The following is a 24,833-nucleotide window of genomic DNA, read 5'->3' as shown; positions in this document are numbered from 1 at the left end:
AGGATCTAACAGCAGGAGCCTCTAGGAGGGCACAGGATATTGCTTCATAAACACACTGGTCGACAGAGAAATCTTGTGCGCCCGGAGGTTTCCCCATACTCTGGTGGTCATTTGGAGTGAGCGCACTTGGGGCTGGCGCACTGGTGGGCCTTGTCTGAGAGGAACCACCGAGCGACACTATGGGTAGAGTGGAAAGGGCCCAGCTCAAACTCTCCGAGCAGAAGAGGTCGAAATCGCATGATGCCACAGCGGATGGGGCGGAGACGATACAGACTGCCCGTGTCGGACGAGTCTAGCCCAGACATCCGGGGGATGTTGGTAGCCATGGAAAAAAGCAGGCAAAGCAGTATTGTGTCACTGGGCACGAAGATGGACACCCTCTCCTACAGGATGGACAGAATAGGGAAACACTTAGATAAACATGCAGAGCGCTTGGATATGTCGGAACGAAGTTTGACGGAGGTGGAGGAAGCGCATACTGCATTGGACTCAGACCACAAGCAACTGGGGAGGGTTCTACCCATTCTGCAAGACAAAACGGAGGATTTAGAGGCTCGTTCTCGTTGCTGTAACCTCAGAATCACCGGCCTGCTGGAGTCCACCCTTAAGAGCAACATGGAACACTTTATTGAAAAACTGTTAGTCAATGTTTGTGGTGAAGAGGGCGCACCGCTCCCTGGGTCCACACCCGCCCCCAGGAGCGTCACCACGCCCAATAATCGCAAAATTGCTCAATTACTGGGATAGAGATGTTGCCCTGAGACTAGCTTGGGGAAAGGGATCGCTTAACTACGAGGGCTCGAAGATATCGCTGTTCCCGGATTTCACAATTCGGGTGCAGGAGGCGCGTCGCCAGTTTGTCCCCATGAAAACACAGCTTCTGGACATGGACCTAGACTACGCCATGCTGTACCCGGGGAAGCTTAGGGTCAGCAGACAGTCTCACATCTTTACTGACCCTAAGACCTTGCAGAAGTCCTTGAAAGATTGGTCCAAGGAGAGGCGCCACAACCCAGAACGGCAGCTACTGGATGAAGCAGCTGGGGGTCCCCTAGAAGAACAAGACTAACAAAGAGGACCGGCAGCTGAGCGATAAGTATGGTCCGATGGTTGTAGTGAACAGGGCTGAGAGCGGAATTATATTTATTTCTGGGGATGCGGAACATTGGCTGCAGCTGCCTATCCTTAGTGTCATGTGGGGGGGGAAGGTACTGGCTGGGGCTGAACCACCTCGAGGAGCTGCTGGGGAGGCTACTAGACACAAGTCTGAATGTCGGCGTTAATAACTGGCAGTGGGGGTGGGGATGAGCGGAGTTAGTTGTCTCTACGTCAGGATTAATACAAGAGGTTACTTCAGCTACACAAGAAAGCGAATAACGGACATGGGGAGACAACTTCCTACCTTGTACCATGTTATCATTATGATTTGAGTATAAACAGTCTGCGGAAATGCATAACTATTCAGTGACAATGCACAGGGTGGGTTGTTTCATGCTGTTTTTGTCATTGTTATTCAGAGAAGGTTAAGATACATCCGCCCACGAATGTATCAAACAAGGGGGAGGATAATTCATTTTGGGGGGGAAGAGTCACGGCCGAGTTGTGGGAGGTCCGTTGAGGGTGGGGGTGGCTGGTCGGTAGGGAAAGTTGGGTATGGCGATTGTTTGAAGCTCCTTATTTATATGTCTATGTAGTGCTCATTGCCAATTTGCTGCTCTGGCTCCCACTGTCATGCATAGTGGAGCCAAGAATGAGGTATATTCTTGGCTCCACTATGCATGACAGTGGGAGTACTTTCGAAACCCCTGGTACTTTACGTGCACTTACGTGTAATGTGAGGGGTCTTAATGACTACCGGAAGTTACGCAAGGTTCTGAACTACCTCAATAGACAGAACATTGATATTGCCTTGATACAGGAGACACATCTACCATTGAATAGCGCAGTGCTACATGGTAGAGGACTGCTGAATAACATCACTATTTCAGGTTTCACCACACATGCTAGAAGGGTGCTGACATGGGTTAATCCCAGGTCGGCCATCACCATGGTACAATTGGACTCAGACAGAGATGGCCGATTTGTGATCTCCAGGTGCTGTGTGAAAGGAATATATATCATTGTAGTTAATGTTGATGGGCCCAATTATGCCTGGAGTTCTACAGTTCTCTTGCCCACACTACCACTAGGTTTCCTGGGGCATGGTATCTTTGGGGTGGAGATTTTAATCTAGTCAGGGACCCATTGGGGGGACCGACGAGACGCCCTTCTGCGGCAGCCAGAGTACTTGAGAGTGCGCTGTTGAATATGGATCTTTGTGATGTGTGGCGAGTCAGGTGTCCAGATAAGGGAGGATAGACTCATTATTTTGCATATCACACTCGTATAGATTACTGGTTGATTTCATCGCCTCTCCTGGAGCGCATTCGGGAATGCCTAGTACGCCCTCGCACACTTTCAGATTACTCTCCTCTGTTACTAGTACTCGATACTCCCAGGAAGACTGTTCCGCCATTACGTGGCCGTTTCCACCCTATTCACTGCTGGACTCAGTCTTCAAGGAAGAAATGGCTGTCGCTATTGAAACTTTTTTTAACATTAACGTGGGGTCTGTGGACAGCTTTCAGATCGTCTGGGAAGCCGTCAAGGTCTACTTCCGGGGGGTCGCTATGTCTAAACACTTGGAAGTTTTTTACTCTATTCGTCAGAGACTTGCTGATCTTGAGCGGAAACTGGGTGACCTAAAAAACGTCAACAGACGTGTAATGACGAGGCTATATTGAGCACTATTATAACAACAAAAGGTAGCAAGGGGTCAAAACAAACTAAGTAAAACCCTATATGGTGACTCAGAGTAGTTAGGGAGAAGAATTAATAATGTGTGTAAAGTGAGATAGACATGATGCCACTAGTCTCATTGAGGAAAAAAGTTATATTGAGCACTATTAAAGCCTTGCTCGATGAATACCAGGAGGCGGCAGACAATGAATTTAAGCATCTTCGCAAATACGCCATTGCAAGAGTTTATGGTGAAGGAGATAGGCCGGGTTCTGCATTTGCACAGATTCTGAAGGCGAATCGCGGTAGGAAGCTGGTCACGGGACTCAAGTCGGCAGAGGGTGAGATACTAACGGATGAAGTAGACATAGCGGACAGGTTTAAACAATTCTATGCGAATTGTATGCGTCCCTGTTGTCTGGCACAGAGGAAGAAATCCTCTCCTATCTTGAACATATTAAATTGCCGTTTCTCACCAACACCCACACGGAGTATCTCATGCCCCCTATGGAAAAAGATGAAATTATTTTGTATATTGGTCGATTTTTACAAAAAATTTCTTGATTTCCTACTCCCATATCTCTCAGAGCTTTTTGATGATATATGAGTATCAGGCACTTTGCCACCAACAATGAGGGAGGCGATCATTGTGGCCATTCCAAAACCTGGCAAACCATTGGACGACTGCGGGTCCAATCGTCCGCTCTCCCTGCTTAATGTAGACACCAAGTTGTTTGCTAAGATACTTGCTAACCGGCTAGCACCGCTAGTGCCTGTAATAGTGGCTCCGGAGCAGGCAGGGTTTATTCCGGACAGGAACCTCACATACAACCTTCGCACTGTGTTTGGCACGTTTCAACATACCAACCCTAGCACGACGGCGGTTGCGGTCTTCCTTGATATGGAGAAGGCCTTCGACTCCGTCGAATGGCCCTTCATGCAACAGGTCCTAATTAGGATGGGATTGGGCACAGTCTTTCTCCAACTGATTGGGGTGTTTTATAATTCCCCCACAGCGCGAATCAAAATAGGTGACTTGGTGACGGATTCTATTATGGCATCCAGAGGCACGAGGCAGGGTTGTCTTGTATCCCCTATCCAGACTACCCACTACAGTGGATCACTGACGCGATACAATATCTCGGACTCCAGCTGCACACAGACTCGGAGATAGTGTTCAGAGAAAATTACGGCACCGCGGTCAGTAAGCTGGAGGATGATGTAAAAACCTGGATTAGACTGCCATTGTCTTTACTTGGTAGAACCTCTATCATGAAGATGGTGGTCCTGCCGCGATTTCTGTTCCTTTTCACAAATATTCCTATTGTTTTACCCCTATCTTTCTTCTGGAGAGTTAACATTATTGATAAAATTGGCTTGGGTGGGTAAGCAAGCTAGGGTGAATTGGCGGATACTTACTTTGCCATATCACTTGGGGGGGTTAGGCGCGCCCGACTTAAATTTGTATTATAGTGCGGCACAGGGCGCCCACGCTCATTATTGGATGCATAGTGTGCCTGATATTCTGTTTTTACGTATGTAAAAGCTCTTCGCTGCTCCCCTTCCCCTGCCGGCCATGCTATTTGAGCATACTGACCGCAAGACGGGGATTTTAGACTCGCTTAATTCTACTAGACATGCCTGGCATAACATACTACAAATGCAGGCGGGGCACAGCTCTACTCCCCAGATATGCCCATAGATTGGACCCTTTGGTTGGCCCCGTGCAGGGGTAAAGGGGTCATACGGGCATTACAATGCCTTAATATATTGATGACAGGAGACTTATTTCAAGATGGTGCAGTAAAGTCCTGGGAAGAGGTGGAGGACCCTGTGATAGCTAGCAATTTGCTGCAACGGTTTCAAATACATAGAATGCGTAGGGCACTGTGCGGTATATTAGGAGACGTGCTACAGGAACCCCCTGAAGTGCCAGAATTGACCTACATAATCAGAGCTAAGTCGCCCTGTAAAATGGTCACTAATATATATCAATTAGGAATGTCCCATCGGGCAAACCAGTACACCAAGGCCAGACTTGCTTGGCAACGAGACTTGCAGCGGGATATAAATTATGCTATGTGGTCTTATTGTTGCACAAGCACTAGGAGTATCTCCTTGCATGGAAGACACAGGCTGATCCACTTCAAGTATGTTAACAGGGTGTACTACACGCAAGAAAGGTTACACAGGGATGGCTTACGAGAGACACCGGCTTGTGATAAATGCAGGGCACAACCTGCGGATTTCATTCATTTGGCGTGGCAATGCACGGGGGTGTATGCATACTGGGAAACTATATTTTAGGAGCTGGGGAACATAGTCGACACAGAGCTTGCCCCGGACCCGATTCTTGCCCTTCTGGGGTATACAAAACAACTACCCAAATCAGTGCGTAGGCTAGTGGATATGGGTCTTCTTATGGCAAAAAGGCGGGTTGCAATGTGCTTGTCGAAAGGTCCCTTGCCCACAATCATGCAGTGGTCACATGACATGCTATATTGCAGCACGCAAACTGAGAATTTCAGTGAATTGCTTCCCCCGAGGAGTAGACCTAAGAATTTCTGGGGACTTTACACAACTTACTTACTTGCCAAAAACTTGGACACTGCAGACGCAAATCGCATGGCCCTTGGTGATACTGCGCATGCTGACATTGTATAATCTGTACCAAGCAAGGCACATCTGAGTGTGTCCGCTTGGGGGTTGCACTGAAATTATGTTTTGATGTCACTCCCTCACTGTAAGTGTTCTCGGGGGGCGAGTGTTCCCACCTGGGTTCTTTTTACCTCCATCGGGGACCCCTTGGGCATGGTATATATCGGTCCTACTTGTTGGATTGAATGTTTTTGGATCCCTTGGAGGATCTGGGCAGGGATCTATCCACGTTGGTCTTAGTCGCCATCTCACTCCCTTGGGTATCGGTGCCAGGTACGTTCCAAAGCCCACACTAAGCGATCGGGTCACAGTGCGTCTGCACCCCCTTGACACCCATCGACTTCAGTACACCATTCACGCATCTCCAGGGCCTCAGTCAGTCCGGCTTTGATCCTTCAGTAGATGACGGATCAGATGGGTTCCACCACTCCAAAGGCTATCACTCACCCGGACAATAGGTGAGTATTTTACTGTGGCCCGTCTCACCTCCAAAGGCACTCCCGCTGTCACAAGGCTCAGTCAGACCAGATGTGGGCGGTCTACGCCACGGCGCGACTCCTCCACCTCCACCATGCTTGATCGGCCACCCAGGCCCCAGGAGCAACACAGATAGCTGGTCTAGCCTCAGAGAGTCCCATTTGCCAAATGGGTCTCCATCCGGGGTGCCTCACAGTGCCACAATATGGATTCCTAGGGTTCGCCCCTCACCGCCCCCAGCTCAGTGAATCCAGCAGGAACTCTGTGCATTTTGCCACTTCTAGCCGCGAAGTTCCCAGCAGCCGACGGCGACAGGCGGATCAGGGGCTGGGGCCGTCGTCAACTCACGCTACCCCTGCACTGATCACTCAAGTCTCTGGGGGTGCGTGGCCTTCGGTGTCTGAGTTTGCTGGTGTCTTAACCCATCAGAGCTCCCGGGGCAACACCATTGCAGGACCCACGGGTCCCGTGTAGACGTGGCCGCTATGCCCCGCCCCCTTTCACTCCCGCGGGGGGGGTGCCAAGTGGGTCTGGGGGCACTTCGGCAAGGGTCGGGCCGGACCGGGGACTTCCGGTTTCCGGCCCCTGTTGTTTGTGAACTCGGGGCGCCACCACTCCACTCAAGATCCCGGCTTCACTGGACCTCCAGGCCCCGACACGTCGGATGACGCAACTCGTCTCTGAGCCTCGGAGATGTCTCAAAATAGTTGCCGCTGGCGTCGCTTCCTCTCGCCAAGCCGGGAGCGGGGCACAGTCAGGATAGTGTGGCGAGGTAGGGAGGTCGGCGGAGCCGTGTCTCCTAGGCGGCCATCCTGGTCGCTCGCTAGGCTCCTCCCCAGACCTTATGACTTTTAACCTGGTTCAAAAAGTGAATGCACCAACGCACCACGCGGGGAATATTCTTGATCTTATTTTCACCAACTTAACATAGATCGAAGTGTGGATACCATGGCCAGTTCCTAGGCCAGACCATCACTTAGTCTCTTTCTCTACGCCCTCCCACAGACCCACGGTTAAGAGGCTTAAGCAGAAAATTACACGTAGGAAGTGGACCAAATTTAACCTTACCACATTCACACAGGCACTGCGGAAAATATTATCCTAAACTTGATAAAGACATGAACATATCTAACAGACAAATTGAGACATGGTTAACGGACGCACTGGATCAGATAGCACCGTGCACCACAATGAATACCAAGAGGTCTAGAGTGTCAGCACCATGGTTTAATGTCTCATTAATAAAGGCAAAAAAAGAATGTAACCAGTTGGAGCACAGGTGGCGGAAGGACTATTGTATTAAGATAAAAGAGGAATATAAAACAGAATACCATGCACTTATTAAGAAAACAACATGTGAGTTCTATACTGGGACGATTGAAGGGGCCACTAACTCCTCCAAAGAAATGTTCTCCATACTAAAATCCCTCCAGTCAATCGAAAATCCAAATAACCCTATAACCTCCTCAGAGGAGTCCTGCGATTTTTTTGCAGAAAAAGTAGCAAAAATATATGGCACCTTCCCTGAGGAAGCACGACAGCAGGAATGAATTCAAGGTGCCGGAGTTAGACGAGCTGAAGAACATGGCTAGTGGAATTAAATCCAGATCTCCACTAGACCCAGTCCACTCAGAGATCCTAATGCAGGGAGGAAACTTCATGATGCTGCTTATTTCTGAGTTAATTGCATGCTCCTTTCAATTGCGAAAAGTTCCCCATAAATGGAAACAAGCAATAGTATGTCCACTAAAAAAAAAGCCATCAATAGATCACGCTGTGTTTGAAAACCTATGCCCCATTTCGCTACTACCCTTCTTTGCTAAAATTGCTGAGGAAGTAACAAATAAGCACCTAACTAATTACATCAACAAGAATGACCTATTACACTCCTCACAGTCAGGTTTCAGAACCATGCACTCAACAGAGTCGGCGCTGGTCTTTGCCACTGAAACACTGAGACAATATGCGGATGAAGGATTGAGGGCTGCACTGATCATTTTGGATATAAGTGCAGCCTTTGATACCTTCTCCCACTGTCTCCTTCTCCAGAGATTAGAGACATGCAGTGTGAGGGGCTCATTTCTGCGCTGGATGACATCTTTCGTCTCCTCGCCATGTTTCCAAGTGGCACAAGAGTCGCATATATCCAAGAGTATTCCCCTGTCACAAGGAGTCCCACTGGGATCCATCCTGAGCACCACGTTATTCAATCAGTATGTGGGACCACTCGCAGAGCTAGTGGAAGATCATAACGTAACCATTGTGTCATATGCTGACGACACTCAGCTAATTGTCACACTATCTCAAAACTCGGAACGGACAGCCCAACAATTCTCCCAATGTCTGGAGGAGGTAGCAGCTTGGATGTCCAACCATTGTTTGAAGCTCAATGATAACAAAACAGAGGTGTTGATCATGGCAAAGGCCCCATCCATGTGGGCATCCTCTTGGTGGCCTGAGACACCAGGCCAACTACCAACTCCAAATACAGAAATAAAAAACCTTGAAGTGTGGTTCGATTCCAAACTGATATTTGACTGAATAGTCCTGAGATAAATCATTGACCAATTACCCACCAATGCAAGGAAAACAATAGTACATGCCTTGGTCACCTCCCAGATGGATTATGGCAATGTTCTATATCTGTGTGCATCCAAAAGAGGGCTGTATAAACTCCAATCGATACAAAACGCGGCAGCCCGCCTAGTGTCGAAACTCTCAAAAAGAACATCCACAACAAAAGCTCTGACAAGCCTGCACTGGCTGCCAGTGGAGAAGAGAATCATGTTTAAAGCAATGTGTTACTGTCAACGAATCCTGTCAAACAAAGCTCCATGGTATCTCCAACTGATTACCCTACACACCAAGCCGAAACCTTAGATCCAAAGGCAGGGCATTGGTGACGGTGCCAAGAATACAGAATGCAAGAATGGGTGTTCGCTCCTTTCGATACCTGGCAGGAAAAACCTGGCATACACTGTCTGCAGATGTAAGAGCAGAACCTTGCTTAACCACCTTTCACAAAAATCTAAAAACATGGCTGTTCCCACAATCAAACAAGAGCAGTTCCAAGAGAACCATTGACACATGCCCCCTAGGTATGCATAGAGTCTCCAAGCTGCCTCACTGAGAGTCTGCTAGCTAGCACTGGGACACACCGGTGGTGTAACCAAGCACTTTATAAATGTATATATATTATATTATTAATATTGACCCTCTTGCGGAGCTCTTTATACAGGAAGGCAGGGGCTCTGGAGTGATGGTTGAGGGGAAGGAACACATTATGTCTCTCTATGCAGATGATATGCTCCTTTATTTGAGAGATGGAACCACAGGCATGGCCGAAGCTCTGAGATTCCTATTGGATTTTGAGGCAGTGTCAGGCCTCTGGGTAAATAAGACCAAGACAGATATATTCCCCATCTCTCTGGGTGCGCCGCAGCCACCGGGCCTTCCTAACGACCTGATGTGGTTGCCTATTTCCTTTCAATATCTGGGGATCCAGAATTTCCATACACTAGAGGATCTTTGGGAGGCCAACTTAGGAGAAGGTCTCTGTTTCTGAAGTCCTGTGTCACCTTCTGGCGCTCCCTTAAGCTCGCCATCATGGCTAGGATATTGATCACTAAAATGGTCATGCTCCTGAAGCTCTTCAATTCTTTTACAAACTTGCAGGTGGGAATGCCGGTCTTGTGGTTTAAACAACTGGACACTACTTTATGCAATCTGATATGGGATGGTGGCCAGAATAGGGTATTACTGGCTGTCCTCAGGCACTCCCTGGAAGACGGGGGCCTAGGTGTCCCAGATTTTGAACTTTATGTTTTGGCTTCACAACTCCAGTGGATCTCATTGTGGCTTGACGGCGGTAATCAAAGCCAACTGGGGGTGACTGAACTCTCGGCACACATGGAGGATTTACTGGTAAAACTAATCTGCCCTTCAGTGGCCATACAGTGCCTAGGAGTGTTGATATCTGTGGCAATTAAATGTTGCCGCAGATGCGTTTTAAAGACCACAGGAACACCATTGTATGCACCAGCACTGCCCCTGGTGGGTCTTCCTCATGGTGAGCTTCTCTCATACTTTACTGCTCTACAATTAGGGGCATAGACTTATGCTTGGTTGGTTATGGTGGGGGACTGTTGCCAGCAGGACACCCTATTACCACTGGAGGACCTGATGGAACAGTATAATATGCCATCAGGCCAGTTTCTTACATACGAGGCACTGACACAAGCGTTTCGGGATTTGTGGGCTGGGAACGAGAGAAACCCACAACGCATGTAGCCCTCCAGTTTATGGTCTCCATGGGTGCAGCAATTTCCCCAGGGACTTGGGTTTACAGGTCTCTCTCTGCAATGGTCCATCACCCCTGCGGGACAGATGAGAGAGGTTACTACAAAGAGAACTATCAGAACACAAGTGGCAGAGAATATTGGCCTGCTCAATTAAAATTTCCCGGAATACGAGGTTGAAGTATCTCCAATTTACCTATATACACTTACATAGACTTATATGACACCGCATAAAATCCAGGAGGTCTACGGATGTGAGCTACACCCCTGCTCCAATTGCGGGCATTTAGATGCTGATTTTACCAATATGGTGTGGTATTGCACTAGACTGCGACCCTGTTGGGAGGCAATAATTGCAGCAATGGAGGATGTGCTTGGGCGCTCCACCCATTGTTCCCTGGAGGCTTCTGTCCTGGGGCTGTTCCTGAGGCCGACCGCACAGAAAGTTAGGCAAGGTTTATAGACCTGGCCATGGGGAAAGCTAGAAGACGCATCTGTTTGACCAGGAATACGGTGGTCGGACAAGGGGTTCAGACCTGGAGGGCAGATGTAACCCAGTGGGTAAGGGCAGAGGAGAGGCGGGAAGAGGCCAGAGTGGTGCGGATCCGTCCCCATAGCAGTATTTGTACTGAGGTGTTGGTGATAAGGGAGCACCCAGAGTGTGGACTTGGGGTGAATCTGGAAAAGAGCACTGACTTGCTTGAAGAGGGGGCGTTTGAGGTACCAGTAGACCAGAATGCTGAGACAGTTGTGGGATGAACTAGAAAGTACGCCTAAGACCCTGGCTCTTATACAATAGCTTGCCTTAGTGAAAAGATATGAACACACGCCCCCAACCCCCCCCCCCATTTTTGATACAGGACAAATGGTGTGGGCATGGCCACAGAGGGCTTTCATTCAGACACCAGAAGGAGATCGCTCAGTGATGGGAACCTGGCCCCTACTCCCCTGTCCATTTGATTGTTGCTGGATGCCGCCTGCCTGTATGCCAAGGTGGCGGCAGTGAATTGACTGAGTCTTCTCTTTGTGCATGGTCACCTTGTTTTCTTGTGTTTTTGTCCCTTTTATTTGCTTCACTTCTCCATGAACATTGTATTATGTTCCTCATTGTAATGTAAGCGCCCCCCCCCCCTTTTATAAAAACAAGGGAATATTATGTGGGAACAGCAGCAGGGTAAATTGATAGTTGCAACTGGATAAGAACGAATAATAAAGTTAGATAGTGATAATGTGATTATAACATATTTTGGTTGGTTCATTACTACGTGACACACTGCTGTAATATGTTAAAAAGCAAAATGCCAATAAACAAAACTCTAAAAAAAATAAAAGATATGGCTCTGTTCTGTTTTCCCATTTGCTCAACACAGTGCTGAAAAATGTAGCTACTGCACTAAACTGCATTAAAAATACTAAATTTGCCTTGAAAAGTGCTCTTCATTTTCAGAAAGATACCTCAGAGAAGGCTTTAACATCTGAGGGCTGAAGCTGTTGGAGCAATGGTGGCCGCTTTGGTCCGCGGGTCACAGGGGGGCAATGAGGCGGGAAACAGTGCGCAAGATTAAAAAAATAAAATCCTAATAAAATACACACTGACTTTGCCGCGTCTCTGCTCCTGCTCTCCTCAGAGGACTTAGGCACAGGGAGCACAGCCAGGCTCTCCTAACCAATGACCATGATTGGTCAGCACCCAGGTTCCCCAGACCAATCACAATGCTGCAATGCTACTGCGGGCCTCTGTGTGCATGTAGTGTACAAAAGCAAAACATAGTTGCTTTGCCATTGCGTATTAGTAGGGGGGCAGATGCTCAGCTGCCCTGCCACACAAAAGAGTACCCATCACATGGCCATTCCAACAACCTTCCTCAATTCTTCATGAGAGGAGCGCCTGGGATCCGAGAGAGTCGCAGAAGTCTCACAGATTAAGGAAATCAATAGAAAAGGAGCTTGATTCGGTTCATATATCTTGTGTAAATCCTTGTGCACAAGCATTAATTGCTGACTGGGTCTGGCTGAGTGTTTGCAGATTAAACACCTGGGAGCTTGGGTAGCAACTTCATCCCCCAGGCAGCAGCAACCTTTGCAGTAAGTGCATTTTATGGTCGCTGTAAAACATCATTTCCACGAACAGATTACAGAAAGGGGCAATTTGGCATGTTTGCTCCAGCTATCACTTAGAGAAGACGTTGAAAAAATGATAGCCTTAAAGAGGGCCAGCAGAGTGCATGCAGAAATAAACAATAACGCTTCGTTACCTATTAACCCCTGTACGCTTTGTAAGCCAGACATTGTAACGTGCAAAAGAACCCACGTGCCCAAGACAACATTCACAGCATTGCGGCCTTCCCGACTACTGCAGCGGGCACGCGCGCGCGGTCTGTGTTCACGCACGGGTGACACCTTGTGGTCACGAGACTCATCATGATTCACTAAACAGGAGATTATTTCGCTTCAGGCGTGTTATTTATATTGTTTTTTCGTAAAGAAGAAGCCCCGACTTCTAAGTGGACACCGACACCCGATATTATCTGCTGCAACACTATATGCGCAAATAAAGAAAAACATGCAGATTGTGAGCAAGGAATGAAATGCAGCAACTATGAAAATATACTTTATCGAAACAGAGTTCCTGCTTTTTGTAATCGTGTAAACATTGCTAGAATCAGGAACAAATTTACTCTGGCGACCCATTAATTGGGGGTCAAGGTGCGGCATCGGAAAGTAGGTGGAGTCAGTCCTGGAAAAGCTGAGTGTCAATTTAAACACTTTTTTTAAATCTGCTTCAAAGAAATTGGTAACAAGGACACATTTGACAGTACATCTTAAAGGATTAAGGTACCAGCTGCAGTTCTCTTGTGTGCAGCAGTGTGTTTTTCTAGTCACAGTTTTGACTCATTTAGTAGCATAGTGTTTACATGAGTTCTGGAAAGCACACTGAGAAACACTCAGATCACAGATCTGTATGTGGGTTACTGGTTTTGACACAGAGATCCTTATGTTATCTGCAGTTCAAAAGTTGCAATTCTTCTAATACAGCACAGTGCAGTATGAACCAGCATCAATGAGCTGCATGCAAACTGCAAGGCATGGGTTTATGACCTTACTGTTTTTTTTCAATCTGTTGTGAATCGAAGGATGTCAAAAAGGCTCCATTGGGTAGCAATAATTATTACACAATAGTGAAGACCGTTCTAAGCACTGTGCAACATTTGTAATCCTGACTTTGTCTTTCTCCCGACCATGGACTTTTAACATGTAAAGCCCAGGGCCGGCTTTAGAGCTGGTGGCGCCCAGTGCGACAATGTTTGTTGGCGCCCCTCAATGACCACCTCACCACGGAGGTATCAGAGCACTTTACATGAGTATCAGACCATAGTTGAAGGTTACATCGTTACAAAGGTTTCACAGAGCATAACTACATAGTTACATGTTAGGTCGAGAGAAACAATAAGGACATATACATAAGTGAAAAAGCAGGTAAGGGGAGAGATTCAGGGTAGAGGAGGGTAGGAGCAGGGGAAGTAGACAGCGTATGAAGGGGGACAGAGTGAGAGACACAACATGAACGAAGACGGGGAGGGTGACGGGGGTACAAATCGGTAGATGAGTAATAGCTGCGTCCAAAGTCCAGTAAGCTGTGATCCCATGGGAAGAGGTATCATTCCCCCAACTCCGTTGCGAGAGGCTCCTTTTATGCAGTGGACTCTCTCAGAGAGGTCTCTGAGACTCCAAGACCTAACTACTGGTTCCTTCCCCAAAAAGGGGAGAGGAGTGCTTTGGCAAGGGGCTGCATACCATACCTCAATTGTGAGTGGCTCCCTTGGCGCTGTGGACTCTCTCAGAGGGATCACTGAGACTCACATGGGGAGAAGGAGTGCCTAGTTAAAGCCACAAGGGGCAGGGGCTAGGCAGCGTAGCAGGCAGGGGAGATTAAGAAGATTAAGGGGAGAGGGGATAGGAGCAGAGGAAGTAGACAAGAATGAAAGCGGGAAAGCAGTAGGGCGAGGGTGAGAGAGAGCATGAAAGAGTGGGGGAGGGTGAAGGGTAAACCGGTAAACAGGTAAAAACCTTGTCCAAGGTCCGGTAAGCTGTGATCCCAGGGGAAGTAGTAAAATTCCCAAATCTCCCCTGCCTGAGGCTCCCTTTACACATTTGACTCTCTCAGAGGGGTCTCTGAGTCTCCAAGGCGTACGTAGTGGATCCTTCCCCAACAAGGGAAGAGGGAGTGCTTTGGTAAGGGGCGCCATACCATGCCTCAGTTGTGCGTGGTTTCCTTGATGCTGAGGACTCTCTCAGAGGGGTCGCTGAGACTCCAGAGCAAGAATATTGGATCTTTCTCCAACAAGGGGAGAAGGAGTGCATAGTCAAAGGGCAAAAAGGAATAGGGGGCTAAGTGGTGGGTTGAACAGGCAGGTCAACAGCGGGGGAACAAATGGCAAAAAGAAAATCGCATTAATAACAGAAAGATAACGCATTCAATACCAGAGTAAATTAGCGATTCAGAAAAAAACAGGATCCACGAAAGGCAAGGGTCAGGGAGGACAAAGGGATGGAGTCGGCAAGTTGAAGAGTCCCAGATGTTCCTGTTGCAGGGGTACCGCAGCGGACGGAAAGACCGTCCGCCGCTTTTTTGCCGGTCGGATTGATATATAATGATGCCTGCGGTGGAATACCTTTCCATGGCGAAGACTCCGCCATAGAAAGGCATGCAGGAAATCACTGTGGGGGACCATTGTGGGCCCCCAGGAGGGTGGGGTGGTGGGTGGCTGCACTGGGGGTACCTGGCGGTGCCTGCCACGTTGTGCATGGTAATGCACCACATGGACTTTAACATTGCGGCAGGTGCTGCTTACAGCACCGCCGGCCGTAATGTTAAAGTCGAGGATGCTAAGTGTGGTGGGCCTGTATTATTAATATATGTGTTACATTTTTAGTAGTTATTAATGGTTTTAAATTTGAATTTAGCATTTTTAGTTTCATAACAGGTTGTGGGTTTATAGGGGAATAGGGTGGGAAGTAATTTCATTATATTAAATTAATTGATTCTTTTTTACTTATTAATATTTGTTTAATTGAGATTTTATAGTTTTAAATGTCTAAAGTAATTTATTATTAAATAATTAACAATTGGTAATTTTGATTAATTAATTGGTAATTCATTATGGTAATTTTGTAATCATTTTTAGGTGTGTGTTGTGGTGTTTATAGGTGTAAATGGTGGGAAGTAATTTATATTTAAGTTATGAATTAATAATTAGTTCTTTACTAATTTTAATAAATTAATTGGTAATTACTTATGGTAATTGTAATTTATTTTAGGTGTGTGTTGTGGTGTTTATAGGTGTAAAGAGTGGGAAGTGATTTCTTTTTAATTGATGAATTTATTGGTTGGTAATTATTTTAATTAATTATTTGGTAATTAATTATGGTATTTGTGTAATTCATTTTAGGTGTGTGTTTTCGTCTTTATAGGGGTAAATGGTGTTAAGAATGGTATTTATTTTTAATTATACATTTTTTGTTAATTTATATTAATTAAATGATTTCAAATTTTATTATGGTAATTGTGTAATTAATTTTAGGTGTGTGTTGTGGTGTTTATATCAGTAATGGGTGGGAAGTAATTTGTGTTTAATTAATTAATATATAGTTGATAATAATGTTAATTATTTGACATTTATTTTGGGTAATTGTTTATTTTTTGTGTGCTGTTTTTACTTTTAAAGTGGTAAAGGGTGATAAATAAATACATTTCATTTACTTTACTATTAGTTGTTAATAGTAATAGTTTTTAATTTAAAAATAAGTGTTAACTGTTTTTTATTATTTTATAGTTTAATTTAGGTGTGTGTTGTGGATATTATAGTGTTAAAGTGCGTGTAGTCAATTCATGTTTTTTTTAAATTTTTAATATTCATAATTTTTTAATTGATTATTAATGATGGAAGAAAATGTAATTTAAAATGTTAAATTGTTTTGTTTTTGCTGTGGTGTTATGAGGTAGGAAATAAAATAAATACATTTATGTATTAATTAATTTTTTTGTTTGGAAATGTTTTCTAGTTACATTTCTTTAAAATAAATTTATTTCATATAGTATTTGTAGGTTTTTGTTATATGTAATTAATATTATATTTATTTTTCTTTTTATATAGTTCATATATTTGATTTTTGTTTTTTTAAATATTGTTATTTTATCATTGTTTGATTGTGAATAGTAATTTTTGTCTATCGACTATCTAATACTTTCCCTAATGTTGAACTCACTGGAGTGGGAATAGTAATTTTTACATCTCCGCTATCCAGCACTTTTCCTACTGTTGCACTCACTGGAGTGGGAATAGTAATCTTTACCCAACCGCTATCTAACACTTTACCTACTGTTGCACTCTCAGGATCTGGAATAGTAATTTTTACCCATCTGCTATCCAACATTTCCCTACTGTTGTACTCACTGGAGTGGGAATAGTAATTTGTACCCCTCCACTATCAAGCACTTTCCCTACTGTTGCACTCATGGTAGTGGGAATAGTTGATTTTACCCCTCCGCTATCCAATGCTTTGCGTACTGTTGCACTCACTGGAGTTGGAATAGTAATTTTTACCTCTCCGCTATCCAACATTTCCCTACTGTTTTACTCACTGGAGTGAGAATAGTCATTTTTACCCCACCGCTATCAAGCACTTTCCCTACTGTTGCACTCATGGTTGTGAGAATAGTTAATTTTATCCCTCCGATAGCAAACGCTTTCTGTACTGTTCAACTCACTGGAGTGGGAATAGTAATTTTAACCCCTTTGCTATCCAACACTTTCCCTACTGTTGCACTCACTGGAGTGGGAATAAAAAATGTTACCCTTCTGCTATCCAACACTTATCCTACTGTTGTATTCAGTGGAGTGGTAATAGTATTTTTAACCCCTGCGCTATTCAACACTTTCTCTAATGTTGCACTCTTTAGAGTGGGAATAGTAAGTTTTGCCCCTCAGCTATTCAACACTTTCCCTACTGTTGCTCTCACTGGAGTGGGAATAGTAAATTTCACTCCTCCGCTATCCAACACTTTCCCTACTGTTACACTCACTGGAGTTGGAATAATAATTGTTACCCTTCCCCTATCAAACATTTTCCCTTCTGTTGCACTCACTGGAGTGGGAATAGTAATTTTTACCCCTTTGGTATCCACCACTTATCCTACTGTTGCGCTCAGTGGAGTGGGAATAGTAATTTTTAGCCCTCCGCTATCCAACACTTTCCCTACTGTTGCACTCTTTGGAGTGGGAATAGTCATTTTTACCCCTCCGCTATCTAACACTTTCCCTACTGTTGCTCTCACTGGGGTGGGAATAGTAATTTTTATCCCTCCGCTATCCAACACTTTCACTACTATTGTACTCACTGGAGTTGGAATAGTAAATTGTATTCCTCTGCTGTCCAACACTTACCCTACTGCTGCACTCACTGGAGTGTGAAGAGTTATTTTTACCCCTTTGCTATGCAACACTTTCCCTACAGTTGCACTGATTGCATTGTGAAATTTAAGTTTAAATATTTTTTAATAATTTAATGTTTTAACTTTTTATAGATTTTAGTTTTTTTATAATTTAAATCATTATATATTTTTATTTTGAATATTGTTTTAAACTTTTAACATAAATTATAAATAATAATGTATTGTTTTAAAGTAAATATATTAGTATAAATTATTACGTTTGTGTGTTTCTTTTTTTATTAGAGTTTCTTTTTCATATTTTATTAAACTATATATCAAATTATTTTTTCTTGGTTAAAATTATATTTAATATTTAATATATTTTATACATATTAGTGTATTTTATATTTATATGAAATTAGATATTTTATACATTTATATTTTTACATCAATATTTTAGTCAATTTTATTGTACTTACCTGTTTAAGTATAACAGTCGGTATTTTTGTTGTTTATATTTTTTACTCGATATTGTTAATATCAATATTTTTTGCATCAATGTTTTGTCAGTGAATCTCTGTGATATAATAGCCATGTGTTTGTTTTTGTTGCAGGAACATACTATTTTCAATGGCTACTACTTCTGACACAGTACTTCTGCTCTGGTTCAGTGATTCAGTGGTTCAGTGGTCCCGCATGCACAATTAGGATGCGCCCGCCAGTGTGGCGGGCGCATCCCGCATTTTTTGCATTGCGGCGGGCGGTGCTGTCAGCAGCACCCGCTGCAATGCAAAAAAGGCATCTGTGCATATGCATGCACTACATGGCAGGCACCGTGCAGTGCCTGCCATGTCGTGCATCCAAATGCAGGGGGGTACCATAGGTATCCCCCATGTGCCACCCCACCCCCCAACATCCTGGCTGCCCACAAAGGGGCCCCAACTGCAAAAAAAGCATGCCTTTCTGTGGCGGCAACACTGCCACGAAAAGGCTGGTTCCGGCAGCCATTGTAATATGGATGGCGGTGTCTGACAGACACCGCACCATATTCAACCCTTTTCCACCCGATCGACTGGTCGACCGGGCGGAAAAGCGGCGGACGGTCTTCCCATCTTCCTTGGTACCCCATGCCATCATAATATGGTGGGGGGTAAATGGCAGGCAGGCGGAAGATTCTGTCGAGTGGATCGCCACCGCCATGTGGGCGGTGGCGATCTGCCCGACATTGTAATAGACCCCAAAGTTTTTAGAGAAGTAACGCTCTTGGAGCATTGATAAAACTTAAGACATATTAAATATTTTCCTGTGGTTTTTATCAATACTGTATTTTTCCAGATGTTGGGTGTGAACCCTGGAGAGGGCTTGATAGTGAGGACAGAGAATGAATACACCTCCACAACCACAAATATCAACATCTATTAATCTTCTTCACGAAGACAATAGCAAAAGCAAATGACCACTACCCCATCCTTGCTACAGTACTGTCTTTTGCTTAGCCAGACATTTGTGTATGCAATGCTGGTCCCTCAACTATTCTCCAATCTACGGCTAAACATATTTTGCTTATTTGGTGAACAGTTGGAATTAAGGGGCTCATTACGATGGGGGGCAGACCTTAGCCCGCCCGCCATCGTTGAGGTGTTTGGGACCACCCGCCAGTCATGTGGCGGTCCCACCACTGCAATTACGACGCACCCACCAGTATGGCAGGTGCATCCAGTGTATTTAACATTGCAGGCGGTGCTGCTGGCTGCAGCACCGTATGCAATGTTAAAACGTCTTGCTGTGCATTTCCCTGCACTACGTGGCAGGCACCATGCAATGTCTGCCACGCAGTGCAGGGAAATGCAGGGGGTACCATGGGTACCCCCAGTGCAGCCACACCTCTCCCAACACAGAGGAGGCCCGCAATGGGCCCCCAAATCCAGCTTCGGCCAGCCTTTCCATAGCGCTTCCACCGCCAAGGAAAGGCTGGCTGACACCAGCATTGTAATCTGGCAGGCGGTGCCTACTAGGCACCGCTACCATTTCCCCGGTCCTATCCGCTCTGCCAGGCAATCGCGACGATTGCCTGTGGGGGAAGCATGGCGGGTGGTCTTTGCACCCACTACCCTTGCAGAAAGATTCCCCCCGCCATCCTAATGTGTCGGGGGAAATAGGCAATCCGATGGCAGAGGGTCTGCCACCTCGAGGCTGGCGGTGGCGGTCCTTTCGCCATCCTAATGAGCCCCTAAGTAACAGTGGTATTTTTCAAAACCTCTCTGCCTGAAAGGTGATGCTGGTGGCCAGAAAGAAAACTCCCAAAATGGTTCCATTATGACTGCCATACTGGCAACTAGTGTGCAAAAAAACAGTAGATGGGATACAGAAAATACATAATTCATAATGGGTGGAATATCCCTTTCCCCAGTCAAACTAGTGCTCCTTACAAGGTGGTCTTTAAATTCAGCTGAAATGGCAACTCCTGCTACCTGCCTCATCAAAATTAAAAGGTCAGCAAATCCATAGCGCACCTAATGCTTTCCTACCTGGGAATACAGCTATAGTATTACATGAATGATCAATCCTATGAAGCAACACTCTTAAGGAGGGGAATCGGGTGAGAGCAATTGTCTTACAGAAATCATTTCTTGCTATAACAACTGCAGCCGTAACATAAAAGAATAGCAGGCAGGCAACCACAAAGTCGTGCACTGCCCTACTTGTTGAAGCGTGCCAATGATTAGAAGTGGGGTCCTCCCGATTTCTTCATAGCCAGACCAGCCATTTTGGACTGGGGCATGAAACCCTTGTCAAGATCATCTGCATACTTCCTCCAGAGTTAAAAAGTAGAATGGCTGTGGCACTATGAATATACCTTGGAGAGAGAAGTGACTAGGAACAGTAAGAGTCACCAGCAACCCCGTCTTGTGGCAACACCCTTATTTAGATGAAGCACAAAAATTCAGCAGTTGTGCACCCAGAAAGATATCATTCACCATCATTGCAAACCATGTGAAGTTATTAGGAGTTAGGATACCCGCTTCCCCAGCTACACTAGCAATATTGTGTTATATCTTGTGGCCTTATGAAGCTCCCCTAATTTCCACCACAGAAGACAATATTGAGCATTAGTCTAGTACATGGCAACACACACACACACATGATGCAAATAACTTCTGTGGTAGCCCATCTGGATGCTTTGGGTTTGAGTCTTGCACCATAGACCTGTAAGTATTGACTCTACTCTCACACTTTACCCCCATGGCTCAAAATACATAGCTCTATTAGTTTGGTAGGTATCCACGCCCCTGTGATGTCATGTATTATTTGGTGGGCCTCTTTTTAGAAGAGTATCAAGGGACTGTGTGGCATTAACATGAACCCCTCTCCCAACAGCATTATTAATTTATATCAAATGGAACATTATCATTTAAACCTAACTTTCTTGTTGAACAAACTTTTACCATAGCACTATGATCACCAAATCGAATTTAGTTTTACTTTCTGTGTACCAAAGATTAAGTGCAGAGTTTTTAATATTACTCTTTTTTGTTGCTTAAAATTAGAATTGAATATCAATATATTGTTAAGGAAGATGTCTATCCAAGTACATTCAGACATCTGTTGAATTAACTGAAACCCTAAGTAAATCCTGTCTCTGGAAAACAATTGATTCAACTTTGAGTTAATACATTTTATTTCAACATCCCCCTTTATGACTATCGCTATTCAAAAGAGTCCTAACACATCTACTTACCATACATGATTTCTGCTGTAATGGCTGCTATCCTAATTTTAAATGATTTTCTTTAATAAGAAACTTTCCAAGATTGCCACTGTATGTGCCCTTGAAGGGCAGCAATCTTGGAATCATGTTCCTTAATTGAAAAGAAAAAACATTCCAAGATGCCCACTATGCATATGCATGAACGGCCGACATCTTGGAATATTATGTCATAAAGCAGTAGCATTCCATGATAGCCGTCATGTGTATGCAAATAACCATGCACATTAACAGTGACCATGTTGGAATACTTTTTTAAACTATGAAAAACTATTCTAAGCTAGTCATCAATGTGCCTTCTATGTGAAACTAAGGCTGCTATGTGAAAATTAGTTCATAAACATGTTAAGGCCCTGTAAAATGTAAATTGATACTTGTATTGCGCACTACTCACCTGCAAGGGTCTCAAGGTGCTTGTACGAATACCGCTGTGGAACCCATCCTGGCTTTCCCTGGGAGGCGTCCACTCCTGGGCACCCCCAAGGTGGAGGCCAGGGGCCGTTGTGGATATTAAGCAAGCTATTGCCCAGAGTTGCAGAGTGGGACTCCATGATTGGAATAGGCACGAGGCGAGAATTATCAGGTCTGTGGAATTTTGAGCCCAAGACCTGCCGAGGTGGGGAATTGAACCCTGGTCCCGGGTTAGATCTCTGTATCAGGGTCTGCCCGTCTAAACATTGAGCCACACTTCTCCACTCATTGAGCCACACTTCTCCCCTGCAAAATATTCTGGACACACTGTATTGGGTGAATGCAGCTGTCAGAGGCAAAAATGCAAAATGCACAAGATTGAAAGCAACACTGTATTTACTGTAATTTGAATACGCATTATACACTCGAATTACGGCATTCTAAAATCTAGATCACTTATATTTTACATCATGAGTCCTGGATGTACGTCAGGGACAAAGATACTCACCTGCCTTTAAGGCAAATATTAGGTCATCAAACTCTTGTGATTCCTCATCAGCCACAAGTGACCCATTGCTGTAGCCGCCAGACAAATTGAAGCCATCGCCATTCTGTGGACTCTGTTTATAGATCTGACTTGTCCGTTCCCAATCAACTGGCATCTGAAAGCATAAAAACCATATATTTAAGATATATAGACAATAACTAAAGACCAATATAATCAGTACTGAATTTAGTTGATTGTATAATTTCTTTCGACCTACACAGCTTTTTTTCATGATTTTTCCTAGTTTAAAAATGCTCTTGTTAAACCTTGCAAACTGTGTCTTTAGGTTCAAATGGAATTATGTGCCCAGGGAAAAATGGCTGGCTAATGTACAAGTATCTGTGCCCATTTGCTCAGATTGTGTTTTTTGTTTAACCGAGTTAGGAGTATGTGATCTGGACAACTCACACAAAGGTCTTTTGAGCTATTTCTGGTGATTACTGCTCAGCTTGGTAGTCTCACCGATTCAAGGGTGTATTGAAAAGAAAGATAGGAAACTAGGTAGGGGGACTGCATGTGTGCCCAACAGGCCCTATTCACTCCACATCTTGGGGGTTGCGCAGAGGCCTGGTCTCCACTATATGCTGGGATTGGACCAGGCTGTCCCCTGGTGAAAGACAGCTGTAGGGCATGCATGAGGGTCCTAACCATGCTTGGTAAGCAATAAGACCTTGTGCACCCAAAGGGTCAGCCACTCATGGACTCCTCATGTAGATAAGATACCTTGAGTAGGGGGCTATGTCCACGGCACATGACCCATCAGTGAGACAGCTGTGGATGCCCGCTTCGTGCAATTAGGTTAGGTCAAGCAGATCAACAGCATCCGTAAACGGAAACAGCAGGTAATGGTAGGAAAATGAGGTTGTTCCATAGTGTGTGCAAGTTATATTAGGCACAATGCGTCCAAGGATTCTCTCTTCCACAACCAAGTAGCGCAAGTTATAAATAAATAAAATAAGTATAGACAAGGCCAGCAACAAAGGATGCAAGTGTAAAACAAGAGACCCAGAAGCAATGACAGAGGAGGTGAGCATGGGGAAGTTGCCAATAAAGGGAAATCAAGGGAAAGCAGATGAGTTTCAGATGCCTTGGGTGAGAGTAAGGCCCGTTATGAGCTGAGCTACAGTCATGAGGGTAAGCATAATGTGCCAGGGACACCCCCTGAGGACAGAGGGATTGACATCCCCCACTTATCCTGGGTCTGGTTTGGGTGCCCAGATTGCTCAGCCTAGAGATTGGGGGAGAGGGAAGGCAGGATAACGTCACTACTAGGTAGTGATACACTGACTCAAGTTAGATGCATCAGGATATTGAAGTAATCATCTTTCAAATGAAACAAAGATGAAGAGGATGGCAGCATACTTTGTGGTAAGAGAGTAGAAGAGTATGCAAAAGGGAGCTGTAATTAAGGAGCGACTAACTATGAGGGCAGGAGGCTGTTTCGTCAACATGCAGTGGTCAGGAGGTAAGCAATGGCTGCCAGATAAGCAAAAGGGAAGGGCATCATTGGGGCAAATGCAAGAAGGATAATCTAGAACAAATAGGCAGAATTGTGAGTCAGGCCACCTGATATGAAATAAGCCAGGGTAGGTTTTGCCTGAAGATCCAACATGCACATTAGTGACTTACTGAATTGTGCCTGACAAAATTAGTAAGGGGCTCATTATTATGGCGGGAGGATTGCAATCACCGGCCCAGCGGTGGCGATCCTCCTGCCACAATGTGATTCACCCACCGCCAAATTAGGATGGCGGTGGGAATCACATTGGTTCCGCGTCTGACAGAAAGTCCGACCGCCATGGTCCCACAAGGCGGTCCACTGCCCACCTTGCAGAACCCGGAACCAGGGCATCATTGCGGCAGTGCAGTGCAGGCACTGCCGTAGTGATTAGGATGAGCCCTTCCGCCTGTCTTTTCGCAGCGGATAATCCGCTGCAAATAGACAGGCGGAGACTAGGTTTGGGGACCCGTTGTGGGCCCCTTCTGTGGGGGGAATACACTGGGGGGTATCATGCCTACCTTTCAGTGTACAAGGTGGCAGGCACCGCCTGGTGCCTGCCACGTTGTGCATGGAAATGCACATTGTGGCATTTTCACATTGCTTACAGTGCTGCAGCCGGCAGCACCATCCGCAATGTGACAAGGCCAGGATGCGCCTGCCAATGTGGCTGGCACATCCTAAGTGAGCGGGTGGGACCGCTGCACGTCTGGCGGGCGATGCCATCACAGTTATGATGGCGGGTGGACTGATGTCTGCCCACCATCATAATTAGCCCCTAAATTATTGGTAGTGATGTATGTGGGGCAAAATATAACAATTTGGATCTGTTTCAAATGTAGTGCCCCCTCCCTTGAAAGCAAGGATCCATCCTTGTTCCAAAGCAGTCTTTGGAAAAAAGATGTGTTCCCCAGTATCCATTCACAAAAATCCCAAGTGATGACTCCATATGACACAACCCTTCATCA

At 45.3% G+C, this 24,833-nt stretch overlaps 1 protein-coding gene across 1 annotated transcript in view; it reads right to left on the bottom strand.

Annotated features, from left to right (window-relative positions):
- The window catches only part of ADGRV1 (adhesion G protein-coupled receptor V1), a 1,865,288-nt gene that overhangs the window by 31,724 nt on the left and 1,808,731 nt on the right, over nt 1–24,833 (bottom strand). Inside the window, exon 90 of the mRNA XM_086963519.1 lies at nt 22,329–22,482. Within this exon, the coding sequence (XP_086819645.1) occupies nt 22,329–22,482 (154 nt within the window). The remainder of the gene's footprint in view (nt 1–22,328; nt 22,483–24,833) is intronic.

The sequence above is a fragment of the Lissotriton vulgaris genome, chromosome 3_1, assembly GCF_964263255.1.
Source record: "Lissotriton vulgaris chromosome 3_1, aLisVul1.2, whole genome shotgun sequence".
Classification (NCBI taxonomy): Eukaryota; Metazoa; Chordata; class Amphibia; order Caudata; family Salamandridae; genus Lissotriton; species Lissotriton vulgaris.
This window is presented reverse-complemented; position numbering and strand designations above follow the sequence as displayed.